Source organism: Crotalus tigris, unplaced genomic scaffold, assembly GCF_016545835.1.
Source record: "Crotalus tigris isolate CLP2741 ecotype Arizona unplaced genomic scaffold, ASM1654583v1 scf7180000017997.644853, whole genome shotgun sequence".
Classification (NCBI taxonomy): Eukaryota; Metazoa; Chordata; class Lepidosauria; order Squamata; family Viperidae; genus Crotalus; species Crotalus tigris.
Window position 1 is genome coordinate 255,770 of NW_024096763.1, and position 19,305 is coordinate 275,074.

The 19,305-nt window shown below is 44.5% G+C and overlaps 1 protein-coding gene across 2 annotated transcripts; it reads left to right on the forward strand.

Annotated features, from left to right (window-relative positions):
* Positions 1 to 366: 366 nt before the first annotated feature.
* On the forward strand, positions 367 to 18,128 carry LOC120309326 (prolyl 4-hydroxylase subunit alpha-3-like). 2 transcript variants are annotated; one of them, XM_039346452.1, is made up of 7 exons: positions 367 to 607; positions 3,386 to 3,528; positions 5,148 to 5,368; positions 7,293 to 7,442; positions 9,292 to 9,343; positions 14,654 to 14,891; positions 17,797 to 18,128. In XM_039346452.1, exons 1-6 carry the CDS (start codon positions 414 to 416, stop codon positions 14,845 to 14,847), a joined length of 954 nt encoding a protein of 317 aa, XP_039202386.1. In that variant the 5' UTR covers positions 367 to 413; the 3' UTR covers positions 14,848 to 14,891; positions 17,797 to 18,128. The 2 variants fall into 2 exon arrangements, with proteins under 2 accessions (XP_039202386.1, XP_039202384.1); XM_039346450.1 differs by having other exon boundaries at positions 369 to 607; positions 14,654 to 14,817.
* Positions 18,129 to 19,305: the final 1,177 nt, after the last annotated feature.

The following is a 19,305-nucleotide window of genomic DNA, read 5'->3' on the forward strand; positions in this document are numbered from 1 at the left end:
ATTTCATCCTGCAGCATTCGGATGCTTTGGATGGGCCTGTCCGCAGCTTGCTAGATTTATCCCCAACGTTGCACTCGGCCGGGGGGGGGGGGCAGGAGCGACCCTCCCTGATCCAAAGTCAGGCAGACCCCCCCATAGATTGGACCTGGAGGGCTCACAGCGCCCCCCCCATAGATTGCTATCAGTCAATTTCCTGAAAAAATGCTGCAACTCCCCAGCGCCCCCTCCCCCCGCCTCTCCTTCTGGACCCCATCCCGATTCCCCCCTCCCATTTGACCACATTTCCCCCCCCTCGGGGGGCTGCTCCCCCCCATCCCCGCCCGGATTCCCCGTCTGCTTTCCACCCGCCTCCGCCTCCTCCTCTTCCTCCTCCTCCTCTCCGGGCTGGGGCGGCGGGGGCAGCAGAAGGCGCGATGCTGCCGGCGGCCCTGGCGCTGCTGCTGTTGCTGCTGCTGCTGCCGGCGCTGCCGGCACGGAGCGGGGCGCCGGGCGAGACTTTCAGCTCCATGCTCAGCATCCGCCGGGCGCTGGGCACGGAAGGGGCGCTGCTCCGCCACCTGCGCGCCTACCTGGAGGACGAGGCCGGCCGGCTGCGGGACCTCGACAGGTAAGGCGGGAGGGGAGGGCGGGAGGGGGCGGGAGGGAGCCCCCTCCTTCCCTTCCTCCTCTTTCTTTCTTTCTTTCTTTCTTTCTTTCTTTCTTTCTTTCTTTCTTTCTTTCTTTCTTTCTTTCTTTCTCATTGCAAAGTGATGAGTTTATAATCTCTTTCTCTCTCTCTCCCTCCCTCCCTCCTTCCTATTTCCCTTCCTTCCTTCCTTTCTTCCTTTCTCTCTCCCTAACGTCCTAAGTCCACAACTATCCCCGAATTGCACGAACTCTATTGTGTCTAGAGTTCAAAATGAAGACTCTCCATATCCAGGATGCCTCAGATCCAAAGTTTGTCTGTCTGTCTGTCTTTCTTTCTTTCTTTCTTTCTTTCTTTCTTTCTTTCTTTCTTTCTTTCTTTCTTTCTTTCTTTCTCTTTCTCTCTTCCTTCCTTCCTTCCTTCCTTCCTTCCTTCCTTTCTCTCTCCCGCCCTCCTTCCTTCCTTCCTTTCTTTCTTTCTTTCTTTCTTTCTTTCTTTCTTTCTTTCTTTCTTTCTTTCTTTCTTTCTTTTTCTTTCTATTTCCCTTCCTCCCTTCCTAAGTGCATAACTATTCCCAAATTGCACAAACTCTATTGTGTCTAGAGTTCAAAATGAAGACTCTCCATATCCAGGATGCCTCAGATCCAAAGTCTGTCTGTCTGTCTGTCTGTCTTTCTTTCTTTCTTTTTTTCTTCTTTCTTTCTTTCTCTTTCCTTCCTTCCTTCCTTCCTTCCTTCCTTCCTTCCTTCCTTCTTTCTCTCTCTCTCTCTCTCTCTCTCTCTCTCTCTCTCTCGGTCTCTTTCTTTCTCTCTCTCTCTTTTTTTCTCCATTCCCCTTCCGCCCTCTGTGCCTCCCTTCCATATATCTTCCCCCCAGCTCTTCCTCTTGTTTCCCCCCCTTCCTCGCTTCCTCTTTCCTTCCATTTCTTTCCTTCTCTCGTCTTCCATTTTATTCCCCCGTCCCTTCCTTTCTTTCGTCCTTCTTTCCTTCCTTGTTTCACCCCAGGCACAAATAGAATAGAATAGAATTCTTTACTGGCCAAGTGAGGTTGGACACACAAGGAATTTGTTTCCACTGCAGAAGCTCTCAGTGTCCATACAAGTAATATTGATAATCATGATCACATACAACTTGAACATACATTCATCACAAATCGTGAAATACACACTTAGTGATGGTCATAGAGTACTAGCTAAGCAAACAACCTAAATCATATTAGGGTACAAAAAAAAAAAGAAACCAATATAAATTATAAGATACAAGCAGCAAATTTATAGTCATAAGAAGGTAAGGATAGGTAATAGGAAAGATGAGGAGTATCATAGTAATACAGCTTTACTAGTATTTTGACAGTGTATATCATAGTAATAAAGCTTTACTAGTCTTTTGATAGTGTTGTAGGAATTAGTTGTTAAGCAGAGTGATGGCGTGGGGCAAAAAACTGTCCTTAGGTCTAGTCCAGGGGTAGGCAACCTTGGCTCTTTTATGACTTGTGGACTTCAATACCCAGAATTCCTGAACCAGCCCTGCTGACTCAGGAATTCTGGGAATTGAAGTCCACAAGTCATAAAAGAGCCAAGGTTGCCTACCCCTGGTCTAGTCGTTCTGGTGTGCAAGGCCCTATAGCAGGGGTCTTCAAACTTGGCCCTTTGTGGACTTCAACTCCCAGAATTCCTCAGCCAGGCATTCTGGCTGAGGAATTCTGGGAGTTGAAGTCCATGAGTCATAAAAGGCCCAAGTTTCAAGACCTCTGGCTTAGAGTATTGTTTCTGGATGGCTGGGGAATTCTGGGAGTTGAAGTCCATCCACGCTGACAGGAATTTTAGGTGAAGTCCATCCATGCTGACACGAATTTTAGGTGAAGTTCCTCCATGCTGACTGGGGAATTCTGGGAGGTGAAGTCCACCCACGCTCACAGGAATTTTAGGTGAAGTCCATCCATGCTTACTGAGGAATTCTGGGAGTTGAAGTCCGTCCACGCTGACAGGAATTTTAGGCTTACTGAGGAATTCTGGGAGTTGAAGTCCACAAGCCATCAAAGGGCCAAGTTTGAAGACCCCCTGCCCTATAGCGTCGTCTTGAAGGAACAAGTTGAAACGGTTTATATCCAGGATGTGAGGGTTCTGTAAATACTTTTACAATCCTCTTTTTGGCTTGTGCAAAATATAACTCCTCAATGGAAGGCAGGCTGGTTGCAATAGTTTTTTTGTTTTCTGCAGTCCTAACTATCTGTTGAAGTCTGTGGTCTGTCTTGTTTGGTTGCGGTGCCAAATTAGACAGTTATTGAGGTGCAAACGACAGACTCAGCTATTCCTCCGTAGAACCGTTTCAACAGCTCTTTGGGCAGCCTCAGTTTCCTGAGTTGGCACAGGAAGAACATTCTTTTGATGACATTTTTGGTGTTAGGTGTCCATTTTAAATCTTTGAGATATTACAGAACCCAGAAAGGTTTCTACTGTTGATCCTGTGTTGTCTAGAGTTATAAGAGGTTGAAAACTAATCAGGGAGAGAAGCGACCTAGAACTAAGGAGAAACTTCCTGACAGTGAGAAGAATTAACCAGTGGAACAACCTGTCTCCAGAAGCAGTGAATGCTCCAACACTGGAAGTTTTTAAGAAGAGACTGGACAGCCATTTGTCCGAAATGGAATAGGGTCTAGCAGGGGGCTGGACTAGAAGACCTCCACGGTCCCCTTCCAGTTCTATCTATCCTGACGGATGGGTTAACAAATGATAAAATAACGACATTTCTGCTTTCCAGATTCTACCAGAAGATCCAGGATTTGCATCAGGGATCGGGCAGCTCCCTGGAGAACCCCTTGATGGCGTTTGCCCTGATCAAGAGGCTGCAGTCAGACTGGAGAAACGTAGTTTATAGCATGGAAGGAAATGAGAATATCCAAGGTGCTTTTTCCTTACCACTCTTTAATTGCTGGAGAGAGAAAGTTTGTTCAAATAGGGGGTGGTCTCCAGGGGTAGGACCCAATAAAAGCAGTCCTCTATTTGCAAAAGTTCGTTTAGCGGCCGTTTGTAAATGGAGGACTGTTTTTATTTGGCCCTAGTTCTGTGGACCGCCCCCAGTGTGATGGCCAGGGGCGAAGACGCTGGCCTCCAATTCGGAAGGTTGAGAGTTTATTCCTAGGTAGGGGCAGATATTTCCTCGGGCACAAGGAAAAAATATCTGCTGTGAACCCCGCACAGGAATTCTGGGAGTTGAAGTCCACACCTCTTTAAGTTGCTGAGGTGGAGAAACGAGGCTGTACAGACTTCAACTCCCAGAATGCTCAGCAGTTGTCTTGAGCGGTTAGAGCAGTGGTAGACAACCTTGGCTCTGTTATGACTCATGGACTTCAATTCCCAGAATTCCTCAGCCAGCATGGGGGAACTATGGCCCCACATGACTCGTGGACTTCAACTGCCAAAATTCCTGAGCCAGCGTGGGGGAACTATGGCCCCCTTCATGACTTGGTGACTTCAACTCCCAGAATTCCTCAGCCAGCATGGGGGAACTATGGTCCCTTCATGACTCATGGACTTCAACTCCCAGAATTCCTCAGCCAGCATGGGGGAAATTATGGCCCCTTCATGACTCGGGGACTTCAACTCCCAGAATTCCTGAGCCAGCATGGGGGAACTATGGCCTCTTTATGACTCATGAACTTCAACTCCCAGAATTCCTGAGCCACCAAGGGGGAACTATGGTCCCTTCATGACTCATGGACTTCAACTCCCAGAATTCCTGAGCCAGCGTGGGGGAACTATGGCCCCTTCATGACTCGTGGACTTCAACTCCCAGAATTCCTGAGCCAGCATGGCTCAGCATGGAAACCTCTCCCTTTCCCCTCAGCATGGCTGCCTCAGGAATTCTGGGAGTTGAAGTCCACGAGTCATAAAAGAGCCAAGGTGGCCTACCCCTGGGTTAGGGAATTATGGGAGTTGATACCTACAGATCCGAAGGGCCCCTAGTTGGAGGATAATACAGGTAGTCCTCGCCTTATCACAACTGAGCCCAAAATTTCTGTCGCTAAGTGAGACATTTGTGAAGCGAGTCTTGGCCCATTTGACGACCTTCCTTGGCCGCCGTTGTTAAGTGAACCACTGCAGTTCAGTCAGTAACCTGGTTAAGTGAATCTGGCTTCCCCCATGACTTTCCTCGTCGGAAGGTCGGCAAAAGGGGGGAGGTCACGTGACCCTGGGACATAGCAACGGTCCTAAATACGAACCAGTTGCCAAGCGTCTGGAGTTTTGATCACGTGTCCCTGGGGAAGCTGCAAAGGTCGTAACTGTGAAACACGGCCATAGGTCACATTTTTTTCGGCGCCGCCGTAACTTTGGAACGGTCACTAAATGAGCTGGCTGGGGAATTGTGGGAGTTGAAGTCCACACCTCTTTATGTGGCTGAGGTGGAGCAACGCGGCTGAATAGCGTCCAAGTTGCCACAAAATGGAGAAAACTAGCTTGTTTCTGAGCAGCTCTGACCAACATATCACTCATACGTTGTCCAACCCAACTGGGTGTTTCAGTCCTGAAGATGAACTATCACCGATTAGAAGACCATCTACCACTCCTTGAAGATCTCCAAGGAGCCAGCCGGGCCCTCCTACGGCTTCAAGATGTCTACGCTCTGAGCGTCCCAGAATTGGCCCGAGGCCGGTTTCGCACAGCGAGCGAGACCCACCCTGAGGTCTACCATCCCAGCCAGGACTTCGCCTTGTCCGCCGATGACTGTTTCCACATCGGGAAGGTGAGGCGCTGAAGTCATGAGGGCCAACTCACGAATTCCTCAAACAAGGGCTTGGGAGGCTTCCCCTCACGAAAAGGGGGCAGTCCGGCGGTGGGTTGGTTTCTTAGAGGGTTCCTCTTTGGGCTAAGGGGCTTTGGGGTTGTGGGGTCTGGGAGGTGAGGTCCGAAAAGGCAAGACGACAAGACCACATGATAAGCAGGATCTTGCAAACTCTGCTAGAAGCTGGGAGACGGTGAGTTCTAGTCCCGCCTTAGGCACGACAGCCCACTGAGTGACTTTGGGACGATTACCAGGAGACGGTGAGTTCTAGTCCCGCCTTAGGCATGAAAGGTGGTGAGTTTGGGGCCAATCAGATAGATAGATAGATAGATAGATAGATAGATAGATAGATAGATAGATAGATAGATGATAAATAAAAGATAGATAGATAGATAGATAGATAGATAGATAGATAGATAGATAGATAGATAGATTGAGAGATGATAAATAAAAGATAGATAGATAGATAGATAGATAGATAGATAGATAGATAGATGGATGGATGGATGGATGGATGGATGGATGGATGGATGGAGATAGATAGATAGATAGATAGATGATAATGATAGATAGATGATAGATAGATAGATGATAATGATAGATAGATAGATAGATAGATAGATAGATAGATAGATAGATAGATAGATAGATAGATAGATAGATAGGCAGGCAGGCAGGCAGGCAGGCAGGCAGGCAGGCAGGCAGGCAGGCAGATAAAGAGAGAGAGAGAGACAGACAGACAGACAGATAAAGATAGGTAGGTGACAGACAGACAGATAAAGATACATAGATAGATAGATAGATAGACAGACAGACAGACAGACAGATAAAGATAGATAGGCAGAGAGAGATAGATAGATAGATAGATAGATAGATAGATGGATGGATGGATGGATGGATGGATGGATGGATGGATAGATAGATAGATAGATAGATAGATAGATAGATAGATAGATTGAGAGATGAGAGATGATAAATAAAAGATAGATAGATAGATAGATAGATAGATAGATGATAATAATAATAGATAGATAGATAGGTGATGGATAGATAGATAGATAGATAGATAGATAGATAGATAGATAGATAGATGGATAGATGATAGTGATAGATAGATAGATGATAGATAGATAGATGGATAGATGATAATGATAGATGATAGATAGATAGATGATAATGATAGATAGATAGATAGATAGATAGATAGATAGATAGATAGATAGATAGATAGATAGATAGATAGATAGATAGCAGGCAGGCAGGCAGGCAGGCAGATAAAGAGAGAGAGAGAGACAGACAGACAGATAAAGATAAGTAGGTGACAGACAGACAGATAAAGATACATAGATAGATAGATAGACAGACAGACAGACAGACAGACAGATAGAAGATAGATAGATAGATTAGATAGATAGATAGATAGGTAGGTAGGTAGGTAGGTAGGTAGGTAGGTAGATAGATAACCTTTATTGTCAGTTTTTATTGTGGGCATATTGGCACACATTAAAAGAAATTTTGTCGCTTGCTCTCAAAAGTGTACACATACACAACACACATTTAAAGATGCTACATGCAGCATATGTATACACCTACACCTTTACATATAAATACCATATAAATATTAATTGATATTTTAATCACAAAATTAATCACAATTAATTACAATTAATCACAAAATATTGGAAATAGGCAGTCCGGCGGGTCATCTGGGCCCAGGCCCTACAGTGCTTGGGGACGTGCAGCCACGGAGCAGGACCGGTGTGGTTCCCAGGAGTCCCCCTGGTCTTCGAATCTAGGGCCACAGGGGCAGGGAGGGCCCCCCCGTTCCTGCTCCTCCGACCCGTCTGGGTTTTGCTGGGCATCTGATCTGCCCCCTTGCTTGCAGGTGGCGTATGATACGGAGGATTATTACCACGCGATCCTGTGGATGGAGGAAGCCGCCAGGCTCTTCCGGAGCTCCTACGGGAACTGGAAGATGGAAGACGAGGGCAGCCTGGAAGATGCCCTGGACCATCTGGCCTTCTCCTACTTCATGGTGAGCCTGATAGCAGCTCCCGGAATGGACAGCGGCTTTCAGTTATTCCAAAGGGCACTTTGGAATTCTTTCTTTTTCTTTCTTTCTTTCTTTCTTTCTTTCTTTCTTTCTTTCTTTCTTTCTTTCTTTCTTTCTTTCTTTCCTTCTTTCTTTCTTTCTTTCTTTCTTTCTTGCTTCCTTGCTTCCTTCTTTCCTTTCTCTCTCCCTCCCTCCCTTCCTAAGTCCAAAACTATCCCCGAATTGCACAAACTCTATTGTGTCTAGAGTTAAAAATGAAGACTGTCCAGATCCAGGATGCCTCAGATCCAAAGTCTGTCTTTCTTTCTTTCTTTCTTTCTTTCTTTCTTTCTTTCTTTCTTTCTTTCTTTCTTTCTCTTTCTTTCTCTCTTTCTCTCTTCCTTCCTTTCTCTCTCCCTCCCTCCCCCCTCCTTTTTTCTTTCTTTCTTTCTTTCTTTCTTCCTTTCTTTCTTTCTTTTTCTTTCTATTTCCCTTCTTCCCTTCCTAAGTTCATAACTATCCCCAAATTGCACAAACTCTATTGTGTCTAGAGTTAAAAATGAAGACTGTCCAGATCCAGGATGCCTCAGATCCAAAGTTTTCTTTCTTTCTTTCTTTCTTTCTTTCTTTCTTTCTTTCTTTCTTTCTTTCTTTCTTTCTTTCTTTCTTTCTTCCTTTTCTTTCTTTCTTTCTTTCTCTCTCTCTCTCTCTCTTTTTTTTTTTTCATCCTTCCTTCCTTCCTCCCTCCCTTCCTGAATCCCAGCTCTCTCCGAATTGCCTGGGTTGAGGTGCTTTTTGTTCTTCTCCATCCACAACCTGGCAGCCTCCAGGCCCTGGCTGAGCCCTGCAAGCTTCAGTTCTGGCAGTTGAAGTCCACACATCTTAAAATTGCTGATGTTGACAACACGGCTGAGATCTTGGAAGCTGCCAAGAATGGGGAAAGCTGGTTGTTTTCTGACGAGTTAGAGTTACGTGTCATTAATACACTGTCTGGGAAAAGGCGTGTCCATTAAATCCAAATGTCCGTTAAATCTGAATTTGCATTTGTACTTGTCTATATCTACGTAAGTTAGTGGTTCTCAACCTTTTTAATGCTGCGACCCCCAACCGGTCGTAAGTCGAGGACTACTCAACCGGTCGTAAGTCGAGGACTACTCAACTAGTGCAGCACCGTTTGCAGAATGGGACTTTTGGCAGGCTCAGCAGGGCAGAGACAGCCTGGACAATTCCTATTGGCTTTTGAAAGCCAATAGAATGAGACTCTATTCAAGAGAGTCTATTCTATTGGCTTTCCAAAGCCAATAGAATAAAAGGGAGTAGCACAGCTAAGGAAAAGGGGGGGAAAATGGCGGACTGCATTGTTTGGCGACCCCCGTGAAATGGTCGTTTGACCCCAAATGGGGTCCCGACCCACAGGTTGAGAACCACTGACGTAAGTAGATCAATCATGTCAGGTATCCGAATAAAATTGGATTTGGCACATTTTAAGGGGTGCTAGTCCACTCAAGGGAAATGCAATTAAGGCAAACTTTTTTTGCTTTGTTCCTGACACTATTACACCAAGGATTTACTCTGATTTTTAAAGGAATACAGGTGGAGCAAATCCCGAAACAGACAATGTTAACCTTTTTATAAAACATGTCCAATTTCAAATTTGGGGTTGCTACAATGCTGTGTTTCATACGCTGCATGAAACTGCCAGTGGATGTTGTGGCCCGGTTTTTAAACTGGGCTCAGGCAAGAGTCATTTTGAAATTTAATCTCTTTATTCCTATAAAATGTTAATGATCCACTCCTTTTCTCTCTCTCTCTCTCTCTCCTCCCTTCCTCTTTGAAATCTTGTTTTTGCAAGGCAGGGAACATTTCTCACGCCTTAAGGCTGTCCCAAGAATTTCTTCACTACGGTATGTGCTTCTCGGAAAGAAATATCCAGATTTATTTGGTCTGTCAGTCTGACACCGTGGGCTTTCAAAGATTGTGTTCTTAATAAATTCCATCACATCTTCACTGCCAAAAAAAGACTGTATTTACCCGAAAAGCAGGCGACTCTGAATTTAGCTCCCAAATACCAAAATGCCATATAGATAAGAGACAAGAAATTTCATCCCTTTTGTTTCCTATATTCGCAGCAAACAGGAGAGGCCTCCCATTGGAAAAAGCGAATTGTTTAAGAAAAAAATACACTTTTAATGACCATTTGACACCCCCCCCAGAATTATTACTGCGTGTAGTCCTCGGCTTACGACCACAACGAAGCCCAAATTTTCTGTTGCTAAGTGAGACAGCTTTAAGACCTTTCCTGCCAAGGTTGTTAAGCAAATCACCACAATTGTTAAATGAGTAACATTGTTGTTAAGTGAATCTGGCTCCCCCCCCCTTGACTTTGCTTGTCAGGAAGTCACAAAAGAGGATTGTGCAACCCCCACGGGACACACCCACCGTCGTAAATACGAGTCAGCTGCCAAACGTCTGAATTTTGATCACATGACTGGGGGGATGCTGCAATGGTCATAAGTGTGAAAAATGGTCATAAGTCACTTTTTCGGCGCTATCGTAACTTTGAACGGTCACTACAGGGATGATTATGAGTCCTTGACTTATGATGGATTGCTTTAGGAGCGTTTGAAATGACAACGGACCTCGCTGTAGCTGCTTAATACCTGTGTTCAGAGTTAAGATGTTCACACAAAATTAGAATTATGTTTTGTGCATCTGGCAACCAGCTCACCTTTACAACTGTGAGAGGGACCTCGGAGTCCTAGTGGACAATCACGTAAATAGGAACCAGCCGTGTGCTGCAGCTGCCAAAAAAGCCAACACAGTGCTGGGCTGCATTAACAGAGGGATAGAATCAGGATCACGTGAAGTGTTAATACCACTTTACAAGGCCTTGGTAAGGCCATACTTGGGATCCTGCATCCAGTTTTGGTCACCACGATGTAAAAAAGATGTTGAGATTCTAGAAAGAGTGCAGAGAAGAGCAACAAAGATGATTAGGGGACTGGAGGCTAAAACATATAAGGAACGGCTGCTGGAATTGGGTAGGTCTAGTTTAATGAAGGACTAGGGGGGACATGATAGCAGTCTTCCAGTATCTCAAGGGCTGCCCCAAAGAAGAGGCAGTCAAGCTATTTTCGAAAGCGCCTGAAGGCAGAACGAGAAGCAACTGATGGAAACTGATCAAGGAGAGAAGCAACCTAGAACTAAGGAGAAACTTCCTGACAGTGAGAACAATTAACCAGTGGAACCACCTGCCTCCAGAAGCTGTGAATGCTCCAACACTGGAGGTTTTTAAGAAGAGACTGGACAGCCATTTGTCTGAAATGGTATAGGGTTTCCTGCCTGCGCAGGGGGTTGGACTAGATGACTTCCAAGGTCCCTTCCAACTGTATTATTATTATCATCATTATTATTATTATTTATAATCCTTTGCTGTGTCCCGTGATCATGTGGCTGTGATTTGTGGTTGTTTTTTTGGGGTTTTTTTTTGCTGGTTTCCGGTGTTCATTTCTGGTTTCCAGTAAAAAATATCCATTGGGGAAATTAGATTCAATTAACGGCGGCATTCGCTTAACGGCCATCATAAAAAATGGTCATCACATCGATTTCCGTCATGTGATGCCTCGACTTAATGACTGTGGCTTAAAATCTTAATTTTGTGCTCAGTTCCGGTTACAAGTCAAGGACTTTTTGTCTAGTCCTTCTTTTGGATAAAAGATGACATATGCATTCATTTTATTTTACTTTTTTCCAAATTTATTTGCTGTCCATCTCCCAGTTAACACCAAGTCTGAACTTAATAATAATGATGATGATGATGATGATGATGGAAGGGACCTTGGAGGTCATCTAGTCCAACCCCCTGCTCAGGCTTGAAACCCTATATCACAGTGGTTCTCAACCTTTTTAATGTCGCGACCCCCCCAACCGGTCGTAAGTTGAGGACTACTCAACCGGTCGTAAGTCGAGGACTACTCAACTGGTGCAGCACCGTTTGCAGAATGGGACTTTTGGCGGGCTCAGCAGGGCAGAGACAGCCCTGGACAATTCCTATTGGCTTTTGAAAGCCAATAGAATTAGACTCTGTTCAAGAGAGTCTATTCTATCGGCTTTCAAAAGCCAATAGAATAAAAGGGAGTAGCACAGCTAAGGAAAAGGGGGGAAAAATGGCGGACTGCGTTGTTTGGCGACCCCCGTGAAATGGTCATTCGACCCCAAATGGGGTCCCGACCCACAGGTTGAGAACCACTGCTATATCATTTCAGACAAATGGCTGTCCAGTCTCTTCTTAAAAAAGTTCCAGTGTTGGAGCATTCACCGCTTCTGGAGCAGAATCTATTCAAGCACACAGTTTTATTCTAAATTGGATCATGGAGAAGCGTTGCTGCTTCCTAACCACAGCCCAATCGTGACTAATGTAGAATGAAATCATCTCCAATTAATTAACTTAGAATTGTCTGGCTAGTAAGGCTAATCTGTCGTCAAAAACAGCTTGGAAAGAGGCATTTAAAAGGTTCCTTAAATTTTTTTTTTTTCAAACTGGCAAGGGAGATTTCGCCCTCTCTGAAATTTCAGACGCTGAGTCAAACAGCAGTTTGAGGACCAGGAACAGCAAAAACATGTTTCTAGCCAGCTGGCAAATTCATCTTTTTTTGTTTTTTTCGAGAAAAAGGATAAGAAACACACAGCCGTCCATCCAGCAGGCTTTTTCAAACCAACTTCTGCAAAACCTGATCTGGTCCTGTGGGAGATTAAGGACCCAAGCGGGCAGAAAATGGATGCAATTGTCCATTATTATCCATTGCAGTTTTCAATAGGGCCCACAGGTCAAAAAAGTCAAGATGGCAGCCACAAGGGTTCCTGCCTTTTTATTGGTGCAAATTCGGACCCTCTGCCATTTTGACTTTTTGGCATTTTTCTCAAGAAAAAAGAACCCCATTGACTGAACACCGATTTGTTTGGCTAAGAAATTAAACTCCGGATTACTGTACAGGCAATCCTCGACTTTCGACTGTTTTGTTTAGTGGCCGTTCGAAGTTACAACGGCGCTGAAAAAAAGGGGTTACCGTTTTTCGCACTTTGCAGCATGTGCTCAAAATGCAAATGCTCGGAAGCTGACATGGGCTTATGACAGTTGTAGCCTCCCCCACCGTCACGTGATCAAAATTCAGACCCTTGGCAACTGACTCGTATTTATGATGGTTGCAACATACCGGGGGTCGTGTGATCCCTTGTTGCGACCTTTGGACAAGCAAAGTCCATTGGAAACTGGATTCACTTAATTTGAGGACTAGCGACAATTGGGGAGCTCATCATTTGAATTTTCCTACATTGGAAATATTGATTCCGCGTTTCCAATCAGTCGCGTTTTTTGTACTGAACAGCAAATGGAGGAACTTTTCCTCCATATATTTTATTGATTTTTTAAAAACATAAATCACTTAATAGTTGGTAAACGGTGTGTTTGCTGGGTTTATATTTATAAACAAAAATCATTGACAATTGGTTTCTATAATCCATAATCCACAAGTACATTTAGTTGATTTCCCCTTTTCCCCAAAATGTCTTCTTTGCAAACCTTGAAATAATTCAGTTCTTGTTATTTTGTTAAATAACAGTTACATATATGATTTTTTCCCCCAATATTCCTAGAAATAATGATCACATCAATATAATGTTTCTTTTCTATCTAATCATTTTGGTTGCCTCACCTTACATCCTGTGACAGTCCTTATTTGGATTTGTTTCCCATAAAGTTCAAAGTATTCTTGCTGGTTAAGATTTTCTTAACAGTTAACTACATTTAAAGATTTAAATCCATTTTTCCCATATAAACCATCTCAACACTTTTACATTTCTTAAATAATGGGTAAAAACAGTGAACAAAAGGAAAAGAGAGCAAGAGTGAAGAAACACAAAAAGTAAAATACTACTTAAAATATATATTCCTCCCAAGAGCTAATCTATATTTTGGGGACAAAACCGAGGTAGTCCTTTTTCTGAACGTTGAAAGGGAAATAAATTGCAAACACAAGTTCCACCCTCTTGCCAATTTTCCATGGGTAGAATATTGCCTCTTGATTAATGGTTCCGTTTAAAAAAAATAAAAAATAAAATAAAATTAAGAAGTTCCAGAGCCTAAAAATTTTAAAGCCCTCTGCCCTATAAAATGAAAGCCGTGCTTAAATGTCAGAGCATGCACAGTCTTATTGCGCTGAGGTAACCCAGGAATAAATACAGTAAACAGTGGTTTGTACTTAAATGTGGTTTATTGTAGAATATCTACAAATATACACTAGAACAGTGGTTCTCAACCTTTCTAATGCCGTGACCCCTTAATACAGTTCCTCATGTTGTGGTGACCCCCAACCATAAAATTATTTTCATTGCTATTTCATAACTGTAATTTTGCTACTGTTATGAATCATAATGTAAATATCTGATATGCAGGGTGTATTTTCATTGTTACGAATGGAACATAATTAAAGCATAGTGATTAATCACAAAAACAATATAGCAATGCTCTATTCAATAGAGTCTATTCTATTGGCTTTCAAAAGCCAATAGAATAAGAGGGAGTAGCACAGCTAAGGAAAAGGGGGGAAAAATGGCGGACTGCATTGTTTGGCGACCCCCGTGAAAGGGTCGTTCGACCCCAAATGGGGTCGCGACCCACAGGTTGAGAACCACTGCACTAGAAATAAGATACATACGCGTGGTCATTCAGCAAACTCCAATATACAGCAATTACAGCAGTCAAAAGGATGAGAGAGAGAGGAAGACTCCAACAAAAAAAACTTCCCTTTTATACTCAGACTCTTAAAGGGACACAGACCCTGCTGAATCATTCCTATCATTGCATCATCCTATCATTGCATCACCCACCTGTACATAAGCTGGTTAGCTATTAAATTATTATCCTGACATTAAAAATGGCTGCACAGGTTTTGCTTGACTTATAACTGTTCATTTAACAATGGATCCAAGTCACAATGGCCTCAGAAAAAGTGATTTATAACCTGTTCTGAAGCTGATGACCATCGTGCCACTCCCGTGATTGCAACTCAGATGCTCGCATTTGCGACCAGTTGCAAATGTCAATTGAGAAAGCTGAGTTCACTTAACAATTGTGTGACTATCTGAACGACCATGTGATTCATTTAACGACGATGCTGTTTCACCCAACGCTTGCGACAGATTCTTCTCTCCCGCAGATCCAGGCAATGAACGGATGGCGAGGAACGTCTTGAAGTACGAGAAGCTTCTGAGGAAGAACCGGAAGGAGGGCGAAGAAAGGGTCCCTTTGCAGAGACCCAACGTGACCCACCTGGAGACGCGAGAGGCCTACGAGAAGCTCTGCCAGAGGCTGGGGTCTCAGGTGGGCGAGCGGTGGAGGCCTTTTTTCTGAGGAAGAAGCATGTGACGTTTGAGGAGGACCAAGAATGATGTGGTGTAGGCACCTCTAAGGGGGGGAGGGACACCTAATTATTGCAATTTTTTTATGTGTCTTTCTGCAGGTGTATATATAATCTGCCTTTTCCAGGGAAATTCCCATGTTCCATGCAACTCTGCTTCCACTTTATCCTTACAAATACAAGCCTATAAAGGGAAGGTCTTATCCAAATCTTGCTTGCAGAGAGTTCACCTAACTAATTTCCTCTCTCTCGCCCTCTCCCTCTCTCTCTGTCTCTCTCTCTCTCCCTTCCTTCCTCCCTCTTTTCTTTTTCTTTCTCTCTCTCTCCCTTCCTTCCTTCCTTCCTTCTTTTCTCCTCCCTTCCTTCCATCTCTCTCCTTCCTTCCTCCCTCCCTCCCTCCTTTCTTTTTCTTTCTTTTTCTCTCTTCCTTCCTTCCTTCCTCCTCTCCTTCCCTTCCCACCCTCTCTCTCCTCCCTCTCTCCCTCTTTTCTTTTTCTCTCTTTCTTCTTAACTTCCTTTCGCCTCCCTCCCTTTTCTTTCTTTCTCTCCCTTCCTTCCTTTCTTTCTCCTCTCTCCTTCCCTTCCTACCATCTCTCCTCCCTCCTTCCCTCTTCTCTTTTCTTTCGCTCTCTTCCTTCCCTTCTTCCCTTCCTTCCATCCCTCCTTTCTTTCTTTCTTTCTTTCTTTCTTCCTTCCTTCCTTTCTTCCTTTCTTTCTTTCTTTCTCTCTCTCTTCCTCCCTTCCTCCCTCTTCTCTTTTCTTTTTCTTTCTCTCTCTTCCTTCCTTCCTTTCTCCTCCATTCTTCCTTCCCTTCCTTCCACCTCTCTCCTTCGTCCCTCCCTCCTTTCTTTTTCTTTTTCTTCCTTCCTTCCTCCTCTCCTTCCCTTCCCTTCCAGCTCCAATACCTTCCCCACTCTGATTTCCTTACCATTCACTTCTGCCACGTCCCAATTCATTTCTAACATGTTTTCTAGTCCTCATGAATCTCCCAGTTGACTTGCCAAGGAACATTAACCTCGAAACAGAGTCTCCAAGAAGCTGGGAAGGGACTTTTAGCAGAAGAAGGCAGAGATCAAACCTCCTTTCCTCCAAGTTGGTGGTGTAACTCTAAGACACCCTCCAATAGGGCTCGCCGACAGTCTAGCCCAGGGGTAGGCAACCTGGGCTCTTTTGTGACTCGTGGACTTCAACTCCCAGAATCCCTGAGCCAGCATGGGGGAACTATGGCCCCTTCATGACTTGTGGACTTCAACTCCCAGAATCCTTGAGCCAGCCATGCTGAGGGGAAAGGGAGAGGTTTCCATGAGGAGCCAGGCTGGCTGAGGAATTCTGGGAGTTGAAGTCCACGAGTCTTGAAGGGGCCAAAGTTTTCCCCATGCTGGCTGAGGAATTCTGGGAGTTGAAGTCCACGAGTCATGAAGGGGCCATAGTTCCCCCATGCTGGCTGAGGAATTCTGGGAGTTGAAGTCCACAAGTCATAAAAAAGCCAAGTTTGAAAACCATTGGATTAGATCAGGGGTAGGCAACCTTGGCTCTTTTATGACTTGTGGACTTCAACTCCCAGAAATCCTAAGCCAGCCATGCTGAGGAGAAATGGAGAGGTTTCCATGAGGAGCCAGGCCGGCTCAGGAATTCTGGGAGTTGAAGTCCACGAGTCATGAAGGGGCCATAGTTCCCCCATACTGACTCAGGAATTCTGGGAGTTGAAGTCCACGAGTCATGAAGGGGCCAAAGTTCCCCCATGCTAGCTCAGGAATTCTGGGAGTTGAAGTCCACAAGTCATGAAGGGGCCATAGCTCCTCCATGCTGGCTCAGGAATTCTGGGAGTTGAAGTCCACGAGTCATGAAGGGGCCAAAGTTCCCCCATGCTGGCTCAGGAATTCTGGGAGTTGAAGTCCACAAGTCATGAAGGGGCCGTATTTCCCCCATGCTGGCTGAGGAATTCTGGGAGTTGAAGTCCACGAGTCATAAAAGAGCCAAGGTTGCCTACCTCTGCCCAAGGCCATCATAAGTTTGAATTGTTATGAATGGTTGTAAGTCAAAGTCTACTTATAGTGTAAAGCGTGAGGAATTTATTGTTTTTTAAAAAAAAACATGTATTTTTATGGGAGACATTTTTAATAAACCCTACTGGAAACTAACCATAAAAGAAATGAAAAATAATAAGGAAAAATAGTAAATACAGTAGTAAAAAAAGAAATTAGGAAAAAAAATGAATTATACAAGAAGCAATGGATGGAAACTGATCAAGGAGAGAAGCAACCTGGAATTAAGGAGCAAGTTCCTAACAGTGAGGACAATTAACCAGTGGAACAACTTGCCACCAGAAATTGTGGACACTCCACCCCTGGAGGTTTTCAAGAAGAGACTAGAGACAGTCACTTGTCTGAAATGGTATAGGGCCGTGGTGGCGAACCTATGGCACGCATGCCAGAGGCAGCACTCAGAGTCCTCTTTGTGGGCACATGCGCCGTCGCCCCAGTCCTAGGCCTTCAGCTGGGTTTTATAAAACCTTTTCGCTTTAGGCCTCTGCCACCGTGTGCAAAAAAAAAGGTTCAATCAATTTCAACAAGATCCCGCAAAGTTGGAATTGATTGATTGAACTTTTTAGTCCCACCCAGTCTGCTGTTACCACCGCAGCCACGCCCACCCGGCACCCAACGATACATAAGTGGGTTTTGGGTTGCATTTTGGGCACTCGGTCTCTAAAAGGTTCACCATCGCTGATATAGGGTTTCCGCCTGAGCAGGGGGTTCGACTAGATGACCTCCAAGGTCCCTTCCAACTTTATTATGATTATTATATTGAAGCAGGTTCTGATATTCTTGACAGTGATTACAGATACATTTTGCCCTCATAATTTACTTCTTTCCATAACCTACGTTTTCTCAATCTTCTAATACATTTAGTGTAAGTTGATTTTTTTTCCTTCTTTTTTTCAGCAAAATGTCCAGAAGGGATTTGCAGTCACTGACAAATGTGGTTGTTGATCTTCCTCTGAATCAATTTTGCCACCTCTGCTTGTTCTGTCATCTTCATCAGCCATTCCTGGAAATTTCAGAGTTGTTCCGTTTTTGCACATATTAATAACCTCAGATAAATAATCATATTAAAATGACTAATTAATATGTTCCTTGACTTTTTTTCTCACCCACCAGCCCCAGCAAGAAAACAATCGGATTTCCATTGAATGTTGATCTTTAAAACTCTTTGTATTTATAAAGTAATAAAGATGAAAAAAAAATTAATGAATAAATATCTTTCAACCTAGAAATTTCTGGCTTTTCTTTTTTACACATCCACCAAGCATAATAAAATGATTGTTAATATTGTCCATATTTCCAACATAATTTTGAAGTGCCTTTATTATACGTTCTGGACAATTTTTTTGGAGTCACAGACCAGCGGTATATCATTTTTTAAAACATCCCCTTTTAGGTTATAACATCAAGTAAAATGGGAACTGCTTTTTTTTAAATCTACATAAAATAAAACACACATTCTATTCCCTGGAACAGAGACCGAACCCCATCTATTAAAGCACCACCCTAGAAAGGAGGAGATGGGGAGTTCTAGTCCCGCCTTAGCCGTGAAAGCCACCTGGGTGATTTGGGATCAATCACTAGGTGCTGGAGAGTTATAGTCCCACCTTAGCCGTGAAAGCCACCTGGGTGATTTGGGGTCAATCACTAGGCGCTGGAGAGTTCTAGTCCCGCCTTAGCCGTGAAAGCCACTTGGGTGATTTGGGATCAATCACTAGGCGCTGGAGAGTTCTAGTCCCGCCTTAGCCGTGAAAGCCACCTGGGTGATTTGGGATCAATCACTAGGGGCTGCAGAGTTCTACTCCCACCTTAGCCGTGAAAGCCACCTGGGTGATTTGGGATCAGTCGCTAGGCGCTGGAGAGTTCTAGTCCCACCTTAGCCGTGAAAGCCACCTGGGTGATTTGGGATCAATCACTAGGCGCTGGAGAGTTCTAGTCCTGCCTTAGCCGTGAAAGCCACCTGGGTGATTTGGGATCAGTCGCTAGGCGCTGGAGAGTTCTAGTCCCACCTTAGCCGTGAAAGCCACCTGGGTGATTTGGGGTCAATCACTAGGCGCTGGAGAGTTCTAGTCCCACTTAGCCGTGAAAGCCACCTGGGTGATTTGGGGTCAATCACTAGGCGCTGGAGAGTTCTAGTCCCGCCTTACCAGGAAAGCCACCTGGGTGATTTGGGATCAGTCGCTAGGCGCTGGAGAGTTCTAGTCCCACCTTAGCCGTGAAAGCCACCTGGGTGATTTGGGATCAATCACTAGGCGCTGGAGAGTTCTAGTCCCGCCTTAGCCAGGAAAGCCACCTGGGTGATTTGGGATCAGTCGCTAGGCGCTGGAGAGTTCTAGTCCCACCTTAGCCATGAAAGCCACCTGGGTGATTTGGGATCAGTCGCTAGGCGCTGGAGAGTTCTAGTCCCAC